Here is a 20,303-nt window from a genome sequence, read left to right on the forward strand (position 1 = left end):
ATATTTTATATAATTATCATACTTTATCAGGGTTTGGAAATATGAATTGTCTTTAAATGAAAATAGTTAATAGGAAGATAAACTGTTTGACTGATATTTGTTTTGAAATATAGTCATCATGCAAAAATCAAGTGACCAATAATCTTGATAACTTGATTTTCTGATTATTGTCATAAATTCATATCAGTAAAACACCTGATTTCTTCATCTGTACTGGGTTTGAAAGGTTTACCTGATTGGGTTACATAAAAATTTGTTTGAAACACAAGGGATATATATTTCTTCATTATTAAAAAACAAACAAACCAGTTTATATAGTTGGACACAATTTCTTGTATAAAAGTTTTAGCAATTTCACTGGTTTTTTGAAATTCTGGTAAAGTATCAGTTGCATTGTTTGTATCCCAAATCACTTATTGGAAGATGTTGGTGTATCAGAGATGAATCCTGCTTACTGCTGTCAGTAATAAGAAAAGTATTTCCTGATATGTTGTCAAACTTGAAATGTTTATTGTGAATATAACACTCCTCAGATTCAGACTCCAAATTACTAACAACACTTTTACAGTCTGAAGTATTTCTCCATTCAATCAATTTTTTAAAATTTGTTGTTCATTACCATATCACCAGGCCATTATGAAATCAAGCAGGCTTAGTCTAAGAAGCATTTAGGGGGACTAAGTGAAAGGAGCATATCCCTTTTACTTGGTCTGAAAGGGGTTGCACTGTGAAAGCACTAAAAACACCACTATTAATATATTTAAATAGTTATTTTAAAGAAAAAAACATGATCATAATACAACTAAGTAACAACGTTTATAAATGTTTACTGAAACTTAACAAAACAAACTAAAAAAGCACTACTAGCTCCGAAGAGGTTAGGTTATGTAACTAGTGCTCCACTAACGTAAAAAAGTGGTTACAAAGTGTAACCATAGCCTACAAAGAATTTTTAGATTAACACTATTTATAACAACTATCAAGTGCAGTGGGATTTATATCTTTTTAAAAAATTCAACTAAGTATTTCTTTTGAAAACGGTATACTATTATTGAATTAAAGGCTGAAAATTGTATATTTTTTATTGATTTTTGGTACAGTTTAGAATTCTTTATTACTGGAAAAAATTGTGAACATATTGTTCTTGATTTGTGTCTGGTAAGGCTGGAAAAATTATCTCCATTGACGTTGTATCTATTTTTTCTATTCTGATCACTATAGTTCTAAAGGAAAATAAATCTTTATTCCATTTCCACTTTGGAAATGTAAAAATTGTAAAAGAAAAGAAGATGAAAAGAACTGTTTTTTTTTTTGTGTAGAAAGGTGTCTCTTTATTGAAGGCCATTAAGGCTATAAAATAATAAGGAATAAATAATCTGCTTCTGTAAAAAGGCAAATAAAGTCTTTTATTTGCAATGTTTAAAATTACATCGTACATTATTTTTTTATTGCTGTCTCAGTAGTTTTAATTTCTAGTTTATTTTATTTTTATTTTGTGATAGTGACTAAATTGTCTTTACTACATTTGTTGGCAATCTCATGCGATTGATAGCAGATTTTAAGTTGTATACTTTTTGGTTCTATTGTTATTTTTTTGCTCTGTGCAATGAAGAGGATATCTGTTATTCAAATGTGTTTGTCAGTGTTTTATATGCCCTGTTTTCTGTTTTGAATCATTAATGGATTTGAGTTGCCTAAAATTTCTGGTTTCTGATGATTGATGGTAAATACTTTTTTAAGATAAGAAAATTGTGTCTATGTTCTTATAGCAGGAATTATAAAACCAAGTAGTACTAAAAGTGTAATACCTCTTTTGCAAAATTAATATTTAGTTTATTTCGAAATAAATTTTCATTGAGAATGATATTTGATGATTTATAACATTTTGTTTTAATTTCTGGTCAACATAAAATTTGGAACTGAAAAGGGAATGTGTGTTCTATGTGGTATTTTATAAGCTGAATCTGAATATGTATTCTGAAACAACTGCTGACGTAATGTTCTTAAGTTACAACCCCTTAAATCTGATAGTTCAGCTTAAACCTGTATACCATTGACAAAAGTTTAAATTATATGACGAAGTGTTAACAGATATTCCAATTTTTTGCGTGTTTAATAATTATTTTTGAAGCTTACGTTGTTTTAAAAATACAGAAAAAGTGCTTTTTCTCATGCGTGTGGGATTTCGTTGAACGAGTTTTTCGGCCCCCGACACATCTGCGGTGATCAGTTCGTCGTAGGAGGAATCGCTATCCGACGGTAAGTCCCGAAATGTCTGATGATATGGAGACCGTGGATGTCTTTAAGAAAAGTGGTAAAACCATTAGATCTTCCAGCATGACTACCCTCCACGAGTCTGGTTGATGTCTCGGAGTTGGAGAAGGTGAAATCTGGAGCCGCAGTTAAGACCAGGAAGAGACTCAGAGTGCCCATTGCAGACTCTGATGCTGCGAAGCTGGATATTTTAATGACTGAAATACAGGCGCTTGCAGCCCTGTGCAAAGACCACCCTACATCGAAAAAAGCGATAAAGGACTCTGTGAGTCGACTCAAAAATCAAGTGAAGGATGTTGCGGCGTGGATAGCTGACTTAACCAGAGGTAAGGATATTGCCCAAAAACAAACAATAGTATGGGCCGATCAAGCGATCCTGAACGAGTTGTTAAAATCAGAGTCTAAGGTGAGTTATTGGATGTTATCGAGAAGAGGTGGCCACACCAGGATTTTAATAAGACCATGGAGGAAGAAGACTATCCGACTGAGGTGGAGGATCGCCATTAAATCTACATCCTAGATCTGCAATGCGATAAATCGAGTCTATTTCCAATACATTTGCCTGGTTGTGCCGGGTGCGAGGCGCAAGGTAAATGGGAAAACACTTCCCTCAGGCTTCGTTATCAAGGATCTATCGGCCACGAGGTTCTAGATGGGACAGAGGAAAAGGAGAAGCCTGGTACAAATTACATCATTCTTGTAGAAGAGGAAGGTTGAGAGACCGCTGGCCACATTCTACAAAGCTTGGAGAAGATCACTGAGATGGAGGATTTGGCGTTCGATGTTACCACCACCAAAGGCTAGTCCGGTACTACGACCCGAAAAGTACTTGAATATGGGGCGAGACATGAGGGGATCGATGTGGTCCTATATCTTTCTCAAGAGGGGAAGATACCAACTAGACCAGCTCAGCCCCCTAACAAAACGGTAGTGTTAAAGAAAGGGGGGCGACTTACGCCGATCTCTTGAGACAAGTCAAGAATATGGTTGGAAATGTTCTGGCCGATGATATACTATCGGTACGGAAAGGCAGCGGTGAAGAAGTTGAGGTCAGGATTATGGGGAACGTGGCTCCAGAAAATCTGAAGGACAAAATTGCGGCGACTGGGTCTGGTTTGACAGTAACCGACAAGATCCCACAGTCTAGAACGTCTGTTTGTCCATCTTAAGGATTTGGACATAGACATAACTAGAGAGGAGGTGGTGGAAGCAATTAGGAAGAAATTGACCAGGGAGGCAGAAGTCAGAGTTACTTCTATGGGGCCCTCGTACGGAAATTGCCAAAACGCCATCCTCATAATGCCATCCAGGGAGGAGAACTTCATCACGGCCTCGGGGCGGTCTGTGGTTGGGTCCCACTCTGATGTGCAGCGGTAAGGAGACCAGAACAGATGTGTTATAAGCAACATTTTAAAACGTTTGGAATAATGTTTTACGACTAAGGGTTATTAGAAGTATTTTTATGCTGATTTCAAATCTGATTTTAGTTTTTCTATATCACGTAAGGTTTTCATTCAAATCATTTTTTAAGTTATTAAACAAAAATCACATTTTTTAAATAGGGAAAATTATTATTTTAGTTTGATTTAAAGATTGTGTGTTTTGTAATCCTGCATAAAATTACAACGCACTGCATTAGAGTAGACAGTGGTATATACTCACTTAAAAAATGCTAATGTGACAATTTAATTTCTCTTTTTGGCTGATTTCACCGTTTCAAGTTCTTTCTGACGTGGGTTGAAACTTCTCTTCCTTGATTGTCTCCTTTCACCATTACTGTCTCTTCTTGTTTGCATTCCACCTTCCATGGTATCTCTTTGCCATGCCCTTGTTGTCCTGGTGGAAACGCTCTCCTTGTTCTTCACTGATATTGCCGGGTTCGCAGGGAAAAAATCAATATGTGAATGTAGGAAATGAAGCTTCACATTCATGTTACATCCTAATTTCATGAAACTCTGCAACATGGTTTTGTACTTTGGATGTTTGTTGTTGCCCAAAAAGTTGGCCACAACTTCTTTAAACAAAACCCAAGCCCTTTTTTCCAATGGATTCATTGTACTTTCAAACAAATTGTCTTTCATTAAATGTCTGATGTGCGGCCTCACAAAGATCCCTTCTTTAAGTTTCTCATAAGATACTTTTGAAAATTTTGTTGCCAAGTACTGAAAGCAGTCACCATCTTTTGGAAGGGCTTTAGTGAACTGTTTCATTAATCCAAGCTTGATGTGCAGAGGAAGTAATAGCAGTTTGCTTGGTTGAAAAGTGGTGCATTTTTTATGTTTTGTGAACTGGGGTGGAGGGTTTTCTTTTGGGCTAGTCAAAAGGAAAGACAAAAGCACCTTCCAGTGCTTGTCTTGGACTCGGCTGTCTCATTCACAAATGAAACACTGCATTTTTGTGTAACCAGATTGTTGACCGAGTAACATACCAACTACATTTAAATCTCCACAAATAGTTCAAGAATGTTTTTCATACTTTACATATTTCAGCAGAGCTTTGAGATTTTCATACGTCTCCTTGAAGTGTACTGAATGTGAAATGGATATTGAGCCAAACAAATTTCCATTATGTAAAAGTACACCTTGGAGGCTATGTTTTGACAAGTCTATAAATAACCTCCACTGACTTGGATTATAAGTAAGTTAAAGAAATTCAATAAACCTTCAATATCACAAAAAACCAAAGTCTTCTTCTTTAAAGAATTTTATTAATTCCTTCTCTCTGGTCCTATACCAAGAAAACGAAACTTCGGTTAGTAGAAGATTTTTTCTTTCAGTCTTTGACCCAAGTAATTGGGCTGTATGTTTTGTTAGATTCAAGTCAGGAGTTAACATTAAGTTCATTTTGACTGAATAATTTTGGTGCAGAATCTTCTTCCGGCTTACACTCATCAGTGTTATCACATTCATTTTCTGAGCTGCTCTTCTGTGGCACATCTTCAAGAATGGAAAGTAGAACTGGTATAGGGAGAAATTCACCATGCATAACTGGTCATAAGGCTTTGTGGAATTTACATTTAAATAAAACATCTGATATGATACCACATGATTTCATTATACATCTATCTATTAAATTACATATACACATTTTTGCTCCATTTCATTTGAAAGAGAGATACTATCCTCCAGTTCTTTAATAAAAGTGGACAGTTACACAGTTGCTAAAATATTAGTTTTTATTAACATCAAATATTTATACAATTATTAATTAACAATCTTAACTGAAATATTAGGATACAGTAAAAGTACCTTGATTACTCTTTAAATAAATTATTTACCAAATAATCCAATAATAAAAACTGATTATTCTACACCATAAGGTCAAAATTAATATTTGTAACCAGTATACAGGAGTTCACTAAACGGAATAGTTTAATTATTATTAACTTTTATTTATATGACACACCAGAAATCTTGTGCATGTTACAAACAAATGAAAAAAATTTTCAACAATCACTTTAATTGAATACAATTCAAAAATATATTTTTTTTTCTGTCAAATAATTAAATAAAATTATTATTTTTTAAATAAATATACAATTTTCATAAGAATTTGCTAAAAAAATCCAAAAATAATACAATTCTAAATTATGATTTTCAATTAATATTAAATCATAAATGTATTACATATACACATATGTAATACCTATTAAATTACATTTACCCATTTTTAAAAGTATATATTTTATTTCACAATAATTTTTTTTCATTTTTGTTTTTATCATTTAATTATTATTTATTGTAAAAGTTTTTTTTTACAATCATGGGTTAATAATTATTATTAAACAAACATATTTAAATTAAAAAAAGAAAAGTTAAAAAAACCAAAAGATGAAGTCTGATTCAAACCGATGTGCCTTCCCTTTAAGATCCAAATATTTCATTAATTAAAATTTAATTTTTATTTTTATTTTGATTTCATCAAAAAGGGAGGTGCACAACTAGATGTTACAACAGGGCTAAATCTAAAATTTCAACATCCTATGGCTAATCGTTTTTGAGTTATGAGAGTTGTACATACGCACACATATATGTATGTACAGATGTCATGCTGTAACTAGTCAAAATGGATTCAAAGATGGTCAAAATGGATATTTCCGTTGAAATATGAAAACCAAAATGTTTCATGATCATAATACTTCCTTTACTTTGTATAAGGAAGTAAAAAAAAGTTAAAAAAAGATTTGAAATCCAAAGACCGTAATTTTTCACGATCATAATGGTTACTTTACTTCGTACAAGGAAGTAAAAATGAGTTCACTTGATTTGCAAAAAAACTATATGTGATGGAAAAAACTAATTACAAATCTGAAATCAGCACAATAAATATTTTTTTTTGGAACATTTAAAATTACAAAAACAGAAAATCAGGTTGCATACTGTTGTTATATGTTATTATTTTTGTATTCTGTTATTTAAGAAGTTTCTCAATATTTTAAAGGGTCATAACTAAAAATCTGAGGGTGATTAAGAAAAACTGATTTCATTTTAAGATTCAGCATAAAAAATACTTTCTAATTCACCTACTTTTATTGCAGTTCCAAATTATCATTTTTTTTTTTTTTACTTCTGTAATCATTAATTTAAATTTAATTAATATACAAAAAAAACCACACACAAAATAAAAGAACAGATTTACAATTATTGTTTTGTTTGTTACTAGAGCATTAATATATTGGATTAATGTTCAGTTATATTGTTTTGGTGTACAGTTATGTTAAGAAATTCATTTTGAATCATGATTTTTGTTATGATTTTTTTCTTTTGAAAATTCTTATTTTATAATAGATATGAAAACAAAATCAGCATTTACTGCGTAATAATTATGGTGCTTGATTTACACTGTAATCTGCATATTTTTAAATTTAATGCTATTTTTCATTTAATAGTTGTAGTGTAATAGATTTTCTGTTTACAGAAAAATTTTATTACAGTTAACACGGTGGCTGGTATTTTTTAATGCAGTAATTTTTGTGTATTACAAGTCCCTATTGTCCCTATTGGAATTTGTGTTTCCACTGGTGTGGACACTTATATCTTATAAGCTTTCGCCTCTTCTAACTCTATTTTTTTGTCATTGATAGACTATTTGTGTTACTTAGCAGTGTTATAAGCTGTAAAAATGCCTAACTTGTTTAGACTCCAACCTTACCAATCTTATGTATTTGGTATTACAGGAAAGTGATAATAAATTTTACTAATTCTCAGAAGAGTACCGCTCAGAAGAGAAATGAGGAAATAAGTCATTTCACTATAAATGCTCATGAAAGACTTACCTAACTGGTACTGCAGCCAGTATGTTAAATTGTGTGAGGATGTGGTCAGCAGCACAACTCATTTCTTTCGTGCAGTTGATGATATTGCAATAAGCAATAAATTCTACATTTCAGGAAGTTGGGAAGTAGCTTAAATTATTCATTGGCATTGAATTATTCAATTTATGATGTTATTTTCAATACAGAGTGATTCCAAATTCCATGGCAATATTTCAGGAGATGATTCTGTAGCCAAAAATAAGAAAAAAAGTTTATGTAAACATAGATCAGAAAACTGTTTATTAGTGTGCTTCAGCTCATGAAACATTTAGCTCTGCTTTCTGATCCCTCTGAAATTAAACCGTACTAAAATTCTTGATGTAAAATTGAACGGTAAATTTGGTCCTTATGGTTTGGTATCCTTATGGTTTTTATCCAAGGAGTTGAATAAAACTAGGTCCCAGTCTCTATCTCACTTAGATGTTAAAAAACAGTGTAAAACATAAAAACGTTTTGTTGGAAAATACACTTTTTTAGGTGTGGAATAAAGTAACTTTGTTAATTTACCAATAAACAAATAAAAATGTCTAGTTAACTTTGTAGAGAATTTAGTTGTGGGAGAATTAATGTAAAGAACATTAAAATACAAATGTTAAAATTTAATACAAATTTGAGAAGTTCAACTTTAAAAAAGATAACACACAAAGTGGATCAGAAAAGTAATAAGATTTTAAACAGAACAATTTATATACTGATGCTAAAAATAAATTTGAAAAACATCTTTCTAAAATATATTAAAAATGTGTATGTTTTAATTGATTGGCCGTAACAGCTGATCATAAATAATGTTTGAATATTTGTTAGAGTGGTGTTATTGTTTGGTCAGTTATTCACAATGGGTAATACCACAAATTTGTTTTCATTTGGAGAGTTTGTTATCATGTTTCGCAATCAAGTGTATGGTGAAAATTAAGGAAGCAACAATTATACCCGTTCCATACAACACATGTACATCCATTCCATACAACATGTGTACAAGAATTATGATTTTGATAAACTGGTGAAATTCTGTCAATTGTTAATTAGAAAATGTGAACATTATCCTGATTTCCTAAGTAATATCCTAATTACTGATGAATCCTGTTTTATAAGAAATGGCATTGTGAATTATCAAAATGCACACTTGGGTAGAAGAAAATCCCACAATACTGCTACAAGTCACTTCCAAAGCACTTTTTCATTAATGTGTGGTGTAGTCTTCTTAGCGTTAGTCTATTCCACTTGTATTGGAGACAAGAAAAATTGAGATATCGTATAATAGAAGCTGGAACTACTATTTGGAATAGTAATAATGCTAGTAGGCATGCCCAGCTAGCATGGATTTGCCAAGCTGAACTATACATTGAACAGAATAGAATGGTGGCCACATTGAACAACTGGTTTGAAGAAAATAATGTTTGCATCTTTATCAAGTAACCATTTTGATATTTGATCATTTTTAGAAAAAAATCAGAAAGTATGTATTATTTATTTTTTTAAATCTTTTTTATTCATTTTTTTCTGTCATTGATAAGCTTTTTATTTTCATTTACATTATGTTGTGCAAACATTGATGAAAATTGTTCTGTTTAAAATCGTATCACTTTTCTAATCCAGTTTGTGTGTTTTGTTTCTAATTGAAGTTGAACTTCTAAAATTTGTGTTTAATTTTAATGTATGTGTTAACTTTTTTTAACAGCCATGATTACGTTTTCATGTTTTACCCCATATTTCTTAAAACCAAGTGACAAAGTACTAGTGATTTTGAGGGTTTTTTAACCTCCGGGACCACCTTTAGGTATTTCTTCAGAGGATGAAATGAATGAAAAGATTATGTAGCATGTGAAAATGCCATGCCTGACCGGGATTTGAACCCGGGACCTCCGGATGTATGGCCGAGACGCTACCGCTCGCGCCACGGAAGCCGGCAAGTGACAAAGTAGTAGGATCACTTTTATTCACTTTCTTAGATTAAAAACTGTAGGAAGCTCCAAATTTACCCTTTGATTTGTACCCCAAGAATTTTAATACGGTTTAATTTCAATGAGAGCAGAAAACAGGACTAAATGTTTTGCGAGCCAGAACTCGCTAACAAACCGTTTTCTCTGACCTATGTTTGTATGAACTTTTTTATTTTTGTCTATAGAATCATCTCCCAAGAGATTGCAATTTGGAATCACTCTATATATTCATTTTAATTTTTTTAGTACTGTAAAATACGAATCTGCTTAATTTAAATAAAGACTACTTAATATCACGGAATTGAAATGTATGAGAATAATTTATATTTTTGGTTAAAAATTATTAATGAAAGTGATAATTTTTTTATTTTAGTGGCTCTTCAAAGGTTGAAGAGGCTGTTGAATGTTACCAACGAGCTGCAAATATGTTTAAAATGGCCAAAAAATGGGGTTCTGCAGGACATGCCTTCTGTGAAGCTGCTGCACTTCATGGAAAAGCGGGTAGTCGACATGATGCTGCTACTAATTTTGTTGATGCTGCAAATTGTTATAAAAAATCAGATCCAAATGGTAATTAAATGCTGCATTTTATTTTAAATAGAGGAATAATTTATTATGTAATTATTTATGACTTAACATTCATAATGATATTTCCCATGACAGTTACCAGTGAAATGATTGACAAAAAAAAAACTGTAATTTTATTAATCACTAACTCCCAAAAATGTTTATTTTAAAAACTCGTTTGGATTTTCAGTCACTTTTGTAACTGTCTTCAGTGGCTGTTGGTATTGTTTTTCTTCACTTTATTATTATCAGCTGATATTATTTCTGACAGTTTTTTTAGGTTAGGAAGACAGGAAAATTAATTAGATTTTTTGTCTGTTCATTTAATATTTCATTGTACATGTTTGTGTATTTTATTATATTGAGTGGATTAACATTTTATACTTCATTGTATAAAATTAAAAGTTGTTAATGTTGGTGGATTTTGATTTTCATCTTTTTGAGAAGGTCATCAAATTTTGACTATATTGCTTGCTATAGTCTGCATTTATGCTCTCGTATTATTGTTGAAGTCATGACCAATTTGTCTTCATTGTGTTGTTTATTGCAGGGAGATTATCATTATATAGTTGGAGCAGTTGAATTTATATATTTTAAGACATTATGAATGTGAGCTGATGCTAAAAAGCAGCCCCTATCAGAAAATGCCCACTAAAGGTAAAAAAGGTACATAATAATTCATCTTTTTCTCTTCTGGATGAACTATCCCTGTAATTTACAGTTGTCTTAATATCCCCTGGCATACTGTTATGAAGTCTTCAGTAAATAAATATACACTAATTTAATTAAAAAAAAGTGTGTAGATTTTTTAATTATACTGTATTCAGTTGGTTGTAGAGTGAAGAATAAACAAACGTTGGTATTTGTGCTAATGATTTCATCATGTTTCTGCTGAGACATGTCCCTTGTATCAGTGCTGATTCACAATGTGATTGTATCCATGTACAACACAATAATCATTACTCATATTAGTCACCATATAATTAATTAGCCATATAGTACTCAGGTAATCAAACGTTTATAAATCTATAATACTATGTCTTTCAGTTCTATTAAAACAATCTTTTCATATTATCACTTTAGTTCTTGTGTTCACTTTTTATGTTTCTGTTAATTATTTATTTACTGTAATGTTATTTAAAGGTAATAATACACCAGTAATGCAATTTTTTATTCTATTAAATTTGTATTTATATTTCATGTTTTGTTTTTCGGTAGTTTTTATGTAATTTTTAATTGTGATTTTTTAAAATTTAGTTGTTAAAACATTATGTATTGTGTTCGGTTGATGATAATGCCAAAACGTTTTTCGCCCTGCAAAACAAAAAAATTCTATATTTCATTTTTGTTTTCCGGCGATGATACCATGAAAATGTTTTTCACATAAAAAAAAATTTAACTTTACTGGAACATGAGTGTTGTGTACTCCTAGATCTGTGTCTGTATAACTTGAGTTATGCCATTATTTTGATACCTTGTCTGATACCAATTCAGTTGACAGTGCACGATTATTGATATCCCTCTGAAAAAAAGACAGTGAAAAAAGCCCTTAAGTTATGCGGAAAACACATAATTTTAGTACTTTCAAAAGTGAATTACAGAGTAATCCAACAGTGTTGATTTCAGATGTCTTTAATAAAACTACTAACATAAGAGGAAGTTGTGCTGCTTCAGTGTCCAATGTGATTTGCGAGTATAAATGTACTAATGAATTATGGTCTCGTAAGAAAACAAAACCCCACAGTCAATTGAAGAAAAACTTGACAAATTTTATAAAAACGCGATTTGTAAAAAAGTACTCAAATTTTGTTTTTGAAACAAACTGCCTACGATAAAGTATTATAAGTTGTAAATGGCAATAACGATCTACCAGAATTCCAAAGAACAACTTTTTGTAAAAAGTATGAATTTTAAATACAAAAAACGGCACCAGGAAAGTGCTTTAATTGAAAGGGTATTGTATAGTGATATCATTATCATTATATGGCGAAGACATTATCTCACTGAAATAAAGAAAATGAGGCAAGAAAGGTGTAGAATATATTACATGATACAATGATTTTGAAGAGTGTAAATTTAAGGTTCAGTTGATGCAAAGGGTTTCGCGTATTAAAAATAATTTTTCTGTGTATAAAATTGATTAGTTTGCAAGATCCAGAGGTAAAACCATGCTTCGATTACCTCCCTACCATTGTGAACTCAACCCAATTGAGCTAATTTGGGAACAAATCAAAAAGTTATATAGCATCAGAAAATACTACTACTGTTAAAATATATGATGTTAAAAATTTATGCTTAATAGCCATTGATAAAATAGGCCAGCAGGAATGGAAAAACTCTATAAAACATATAATGGATACTGTTGAACCAAATTATTGGGAATTGGATAATATAATAGAAAAAAAATAGAGCCACTCATTGCATCTCTTAAGACTGACAGCATTACGGATTTCTCACAATCAAATGTCGAAGACTGAATTGAATTTATTATTGGTTTATTATCATAGAAATTTAATCTAAAATATTAGTGAACTTTTACTGTTAGTGGACAATTGACAATTTCATAATTATTAAAAAATTCAATGAAACTACGTAACAATAAGCAATTTTAATGAATAAAATACTCATGGGGCATCAGATGTGGCGAACAAGGTAAGAAATATTTATTGATCATTTAACATGTCCTAATTTATTTAAATTTAAAATATATGTATGTCGCAGTGAAATGATGAAAATGAAGATTTGATCAAATCCCCAAGATAAGACGATCAATTCAGGGGAAGATGTTAAAATTACAATTCTGTGGGGTAATTTCCCTAAAGAAAGTAAGTGATTTGATAAAATCCCTTAACTGTTTTAGTGAAAAGATGAAATAATATTGTTTAGATATTAAAAGTATTTATCTAGTAAACCATGTATTACTAAAAGGTAATACAACAATAGTCATTGAAACGCAAATTATGTATTCCATAATAGTACTTATATTAATTAGTATTAAAACTTAAACTAAATAATAATAAGTATTCTTTTCCATAATAGAACTGATTATGTGTCCATTGCAGTTTAAGTAGTGGTGCTAATTTAAATTGTTCAATGACTGTGATAGCTTCTTCTACCTTTGACGAGTCTACAAAGGTTTATCTTTATTATGCCGCTTGTTCAAAAACGTCCTGATAGTTTCACATTAAACTAAGTTAAGTTTGATTTTTTCTATATCTGAACCCATTTTTCTACAGTAGGTACTTGATAAAACTCAAAATATAGAAAACAATAATGAAAATACGCACAACCTTCCTCACGTAATGTTTCTGTGCTACTGTGTGTGTCACGTCAGAAGCGCGGCGCTGGCTGGCACAGATGCTGGAGGGGAGCCGGGAGTTAAAGGGGAGTGGTAACAAGTGAAACATTGAGCTGTGTGAGTCTTGACTTGTTTATTTCATCCCTTCACTAAAACAGTTAAGGGATTTGATGAAATCACTTTCTTTAGGGAAATCACCCCACAGAGTTGTAATTTTAACATCTTCAACGAATTGATCATCTTTCTTTTTTCTTTTTCCTGTTTAGCCTCTGATAATTACCTTTCAGATAATACTTCAGAGGATGAATGAGGATGACATGTATGAGTGTAAATGAAGTGTAGTTTTGTACAGTTTCAGTTCGACCATTCCTGAGATGTGTGGTTAATTAAAACGCAACCACCAAAGAACACCGGTATCCACGATCTGGTATTCAAATTCGTGTAAAAATAACTGACTTTACTAGGACTTGATTGCTGGAACTCTGGAATTCATCATCTACCTCAGGGATTTGATAAAATCTCCGTTTTTATCATCTCCCTGTGACATGTATAATTCTTGTAAAATATAATTGAGTATTAACGTCGCGTAGTTTCTTTTATATGCATCAGGATTTACAGGAGATGCTTGTGATTTGGCTGCCTGGACACTTGTGTGCTTGGTTTGTTTACTTCAACTTTATAAGATAACTGAATTTAGTATAGTTATCATATAGCTGAGCCTATTGAAAGCTGACATTTGGAGTTCCTTATGTTATTATTCATCTCATGTACATTATTTAATGTATGTGTATAGCATATCTATGATTGTATTAATAATAATACTATATATTAATAGCAACATTAATTTTGATATCTGCTTTCTCTGATGTTTGTCAATATATCGGTAATTTTATATTTTTTATTAAATTTTTAATTTCAGTAGTAATAAAACAAATTGGAACAATAAAAAATAGAAATATAATGGATTTGTTTAATTGTCTACATAGTAATAGTTATTTAATAATTTAAGCATTTTGTTTGTTATTTCTTTTGCTTACAAATATTTTATGATTTATTTTTTAACAGAAGCCGTAAGTTGTTTGCTCAAAGCAATTGAAATTTACACAGATATGGGTCGATTTACTATGGCAGCAAAACACCATCAGACTATAGCAGAAATGTATGAAACAGAAGCAGTTGATCTTGATAGAGCTGTTCAGCATTATGAACAAGCTGCTGATTATTTTAAGGGTGAAGAAAGCAATTCTTCTGCAAATAAATGTATGTTGAAGGTTGCTCAGTATGCAGCACAGCTTGAAAACTATGATAAAGCCATTCAAATCTATGAACAGGTATTTGTTTTAACAGGTGATCCTAAAGTCGCACAACCCAAATGACAACAGATTATTTTTTAGAAAGCCTTTTTATTAATTTATAAAATAATAACATTTACAGAAGTATTATTTACATGTTTATAATGAGTGCTGGAAATGTCCACCATGATTTTCAGTGCACGCATCAACAAGTATTCTTACATTGTATGTGAACGTTTTTAGTACAGCAGCAGTGATATTTGATATACAGTCCTCAGTATTTTGTTCATCAAGTGTATGTGGGTTGTTTGAGTTCATATATCTTTCAAAAAGCCCCACAAATAAAAATTGGGAGGACTCAAGTCTGGTGAACGAGGAGGCCATGGACCACCAGGAATTATCCGGTCACCGAAAAAATCACAAAGAAGTTGCATACTACTGTTCACCATGTGTGCAGTTGCTCCGTCTTGTTGTAGCCAGCAATCATGTTCATCAGCATGTAGCAAAGCTATAAACTGCATGATTATTTCTTGATACCGTTCAGCTGTGATGGTCTCTGAAAAAAAGGTAGGCCTAACAATTCTCCAACGAAATATACCATACCTCACCCCAATTTTTTGTGATTGTAATGGCTGTTCATCGAATACATGTGGGTTCTGTGAAGACTATAATCTGTAATTTTGGCTGTTAACATATCCGCTAAGATGAAACCAAGCTTCATCACTGAAAAAAAACCATGTCTAGAACAAATATATCATTTTGAATGAAACTGCTAAATTGCTGACAATACTGCATTTGTTTCTCCTTATCTGGTTCTTGGAGCTGATGACTTAGGATAATCCAGTACAGATGTAATTTTAGAACTTTAGTAATCTTATGAGCGCTTCTGTAAGATAGCCCAATCTGGTTAGAAAGTTTTTGAAGAGACTTTTTTAGTGAATGAAGAAGTGTTTCATTTGTCGTCTGCAGACTGTCGTCAGTTAAAACACTTAGACAACTGGTACGCTTATAGTCATGCACACTACCTATATCCCGAAAATGATTAAATAAATGACATACAGTGGATTTGTTCAGCACATTAGCATCTGGAAAACCATTTAAAAAATCTTCTTGAAACTTGCGTACAATTTCAATTCACGGTAACTCACATCAATAAAGACACATTGTTCTTACATAAAAGATATTTCTGCTCGGACTAAAGAAAATGGTTGGTGTCATGCCCACTGTTGCCCAGAGGTGTGATCTAGCAGTACTGCCATACACCATTCTGTCACACAAAAAATTATCCTAATTAAAATATCGTTTACAAATTTAACTGTCATTCCTACAAAGCAGAAAAATTTGGGTTGTGAGACTTTACAATCGCTCAGTATTGTCAATTAAATTTTATTTTTATATAGTTAATTTGAATTTTAGATTATTGTTAGTTAAATTTTAAATGTATAATATATATTTATTTTTAACATATAATTTAAAATTATAAATGTTTAAATATTTGCTGCTGTAAGAAATATCAGTTTTCTGAAGGAAATCTTAAAAATATTTATGAAATGAGCTTAATGTTTATTGGATTCAGTTTTAATACTCACAAATTCTGTAATACTAATTATGCCCACTCGTGTCTTTTCATTCTTCTTTATTATATTACTTTTAATCTTCCAGTTCATAAGGCATTGTGGCTTTAAATCATAAAAATTTCTTTGCATTCCTATACTCCTTCTAGGTGGAAGAAGATAATAAATTTTTGATTCTGAAGCTGTAGTGTCTTCCATTTTTTCCCCAATTACCGACGCATTTTTTACTGTGATTTTAGGAATTGCCCAGATATTATTTTCCACTGTATATAACCATTGTACAGTGTGTTTAATTCTTTCTTTTTGGAATCCAGAGATCACTTTAATACACAGTACGGATGTAGTCATCAGCTTATAAAATTGCAGCTTTATTTTCGTTTGATTTTTCCACATTGTTCAAATTGTAACATCATAGATTGTCTGATCGTTACATAAAATCTATCTTTACATATTTATACATTTTCATAAATAACTCAAGGATACTTCCTTGAGGAAAGAAGTTACCTTATCAGAAATCAGTTTTTTTGAAGATAGGTTTAGATGTTAAAAAATTTTAGATTTTTGATGTTCTGTGAGATGCTATAATTTTGGTTTTTCATTTGTTGGTTGAATTCTTAAAATTGTAATTAAATATAAGAAGATGCTATCAGATAAATCTTTGGAGTTCCCCTGGTTCCTAAATTATAAGTATGTCATTAGCAGATGAGTAAGTTTATTGTGACAACGCATCTTAATTCTTGACTTTATCTCTTTATCCCGTGTGGATATCCCATCTGTAGAATCTTCCTTAATTTATTATTTGGTATATCCCAGTATCTAGGAGCTTTTATCACTCGTGAAATTTTCTAAATAAGTTCATGTTTGCCAAATTTTCAGTTCATTTATCTGCTGTACTGCTTATATATTATGTTTAATGAACATCAGGAGACTAAATTTGCCACTACAAATTGATTTTGGGTGTGCCTGTACACTACTGAGTACTTCTTTTGAAATTAATGAACAAAATATTAGTTATTTTCCCCTCCCTAGACTTCTGGGTGTAACTCAGTTGATACACTTTGAAGAAATCTAATAATAAAAATCTTTAACATCTCTCAATTAACAAGTTTGGTATGTAGTGCTGGAGATACTAATTTCTCCAAGTAAGCCTTTGCTTTCTGTAGTGGGATAATGTTGAAGCAGTGTGTTTAATAACTTTCCTTTTTTACTGTTACTGTCTATTATTAGACTGATCTCCATATATTTTATACTCAAGTGTTTGTACTTTGGTGTTTTTATAATGTCATGTAAGTCGGTTGATCAGTGACTTTAAGTGCTTCAGTTGTGTTTGAAGCATGATAAAAATACTGCTAAAGTTCATGATGAGTTTAGTGATATATTTTCAGATGCACCATCACATACCCCAGTTGAATAAAAAAATTTAAATGACTGGATGTATGTATGAGGAACGTTCAATATTAATGAGACATAATGATGTAGGGAAAAGTGATACATTCAGCGACAGTGAAAGCTTTTGAGGGTCAAGTTGGTAAACTTGGAACACATTTAATCAGCTGTTCGATCGTAATTAATCTAAACATAACCTCTTTTGTTGATTTCAGAATGTCAGATCTGCTTGAAACATGTACGCTGGAAGAACAGCGTTAAGTGAAAGATTTTTACTGTCAGAAGGGTGTGAAATCGGCAGAAATTTACTCAAGAATGTTGAAACAGTTTGGTGAAAAGTGTTTGAAACGCAGTAACATGTATAAGTGGATGGAATAGTTTAATTTGGGCAAGTGTGACTGATCTCCATTGCTGTGGAAGACCAGTTGAAGTTTTGAATATTGTGCTGCAAAATCACATAAATGATCTTATTCGTGCAGAGTAATCAAAATTTCCCAAATTGCTAGTTTGTGTAATATTAGTGTTGGAATTGCACATTCAATCATTTATGACATGGTGAATTATCGCAAAATGTATTTGAGATGGGTTTCAAGACAGTTGATTCAGAATCGCTCAGAGAATGGGAGAAATGCTCAAGAAGTTGGGTTGGGAAGTGTTGCCGCATCCTCCTTACAGCCGAGACCTTGTCTTGCCCGATTTTCATTTTTTCAGCCCACTCAAAGATGTTTTACGTGGCAAGAAGATCAACAAAAGTGGTCAAAAAAGCGGTTCAAACACGAATAGTTCAAACAGCAAGGTAAAGACTTCTATGATGCGGGAATTAGAAACCTTACAGTACAATGGCACAAGTGTCTAAATGTTGCTGAAGACTATATTGAAAAGTAGTGTAAGTTTCATTGTCATTGAATTAATTGTTTTTTCTCTACATCAGTTTGTCTCGTTAATTATTGAATGTCCCTGGTAGTTGTATCACTGTAGATGTCCATAATCAGTTTTATGAAAAATAATCTACAAATTTTTTGCTCAGTTTCTTGTAAGAAATCATAAATTGATAATTAACACAAAGGATGTACTTAACTAAATATATCTCCAAAAACTATGCAAAAATGTCTAAGGATCTAAAATTAAAGCTGTATTTATTTTACTCTTTTAATGATTAAGCTAATGATGATTGAATGGCTTCTCAGAGTTATTTATGATCAGAAGGAAGTAGATCCAAATTTCTGACAGTAAATTTTACAAACTGATGAGACAAGTTTTGAACTGATTGTACTTGTTAGCAAAAAAAAAAACTTTTACTGACCAGCCCACAGTTTTCATCAAATAATGAAGGTAGAGCTCACAATGCCTGTTATTACAATATGTAGAGGAATTTTGTGCAGGAAGTAGTGTTATCAAAAATAGAAGCTCTAGTATATACTTGAAACAACAGTTCAGAATTCTTGTGACACAAAAAATTGGCCTTCAAGCTCATGTTGTATTATTTATTACCTTGTAATTTTTCACTTTGGTGTATTATTAAGAATTTAATGTTCTTTTTAAAACTGAAAGACTAAATGGACTGAAAACACACTTGCATTTGATGTGAATCAAGAGAAACGAATACTGTCATATATTTGGGAGTCAGTTTAAATTTGTTAATTGTTATGTACAGAAAATGAAGGAGGAACTTTTTTAACAATTTCTTTAAGTGTATTATATAAATATAGTTAGTGTAAAGAATATTTTTCTTAATTGTAATTTTTTATTATTATATTTCATATTATTACATAGTATTTTTCATTATTGGATCAGAAACTAATTTAATGTAATACTGTATGTATCATCTGTCTTCTTAATTTTTATAATTTTCTTTCTTCTTGCAGCAAGAAGACTTTACGTTACAGGTTTTTCATGTTTCCGTGTACATCTTGAATTTCATTTAAATAATTATTTAGTAATACCATAACAAATACAGTTTGCTCCCAGTATTACAACTTCTGTTAATGCCTTCCTTCGTAGTTGTCTTTATATAATTTAGATCTCTATTGATTTTATTTTGAGTTTTGTCTCCAAACATGCACTTTTGATATAGTCATTTATACTGGTGTTTGTTTTTTAAACCAAGTTTATTAGTTTATTGATAAGAAATTACTACTATTTACTTATAGCTTTATTGAAATATTTTTCTAAACCATATTGAAAGTAATCTATGGTCAAATTATCCTTTTAACATAATTTATTGTATTCCAATTTATCCCTTAATAAATAAATCTATTAATAAGTATTTCATTATAAATATAATAAGTATTCATTAATAAATCTTATTATGCTTTTCGAACTTATAAGAATAGAATTACAAGTATACTTATAAGATTTGTAGGTCTTATAATCATAGACAAGGGGTATCAAGTTAGTGTATGATAGATGTCACAAATAATATGTATGAGATGCTTGTGAGGTAGGGTTTTGCCCAGATAGTTGATCAATCATAACCCATCGGGTTGGTTTAGTGGTGAACACGTCTTCAGAAATCAGCTGATTTTGAAGTCAAGAGTTCTGATGTTCAAATCCTAGTAAAAGCAATTACTTTTATATGGATTTGAATACTAGATCGTGGATACCAGTGTTCTTTGGTGGTTTGGTTTCAATTAGCCACACTTCTCAGAAATAGTCAAC

General features: G+C 31.3%; 1 protein-coding gene across 1 annotated transcript in view; it reads left to right on the top strand.

Moving 5' to 3' along the window:
- Positions 1-20,303, top strand: part of alphaSnap (Alpha-soluble NSF attachment protein) — a 37,572-nt gene that overhangs the window by 12,449 nt on the left and 4,820 nt on the right. The window contains exons 2-3 of the mRNA XM_075371800.1: positions 9,902-10,098; positions 14,459-14,724. Coding sequence (XP_075227915.1) covers positions 9,902-10,098; positions 14,459-14,724 — 463 coding nt within the window. The remainder of the gene's footprint in view (positions 1-9,901; positions 10,099-14,458; positions 14,725-20,303) is intronic.

Source organism: Lycorma delicatula, chromosome 7 (genome assembly GCF_047948215.1).
Source record: "Lycorma delicatula isolate Av1 chromosome 7, ASM4794821v1, whole genome shotgun sequence".
NCBI classification, from domain to species: domain Eukaryota; kingdom Metazoa; phylum Arthropoda; class Insecta; order Hemiptera; family Fulgoridae; genus Lycorma; species Lycorma delicatula.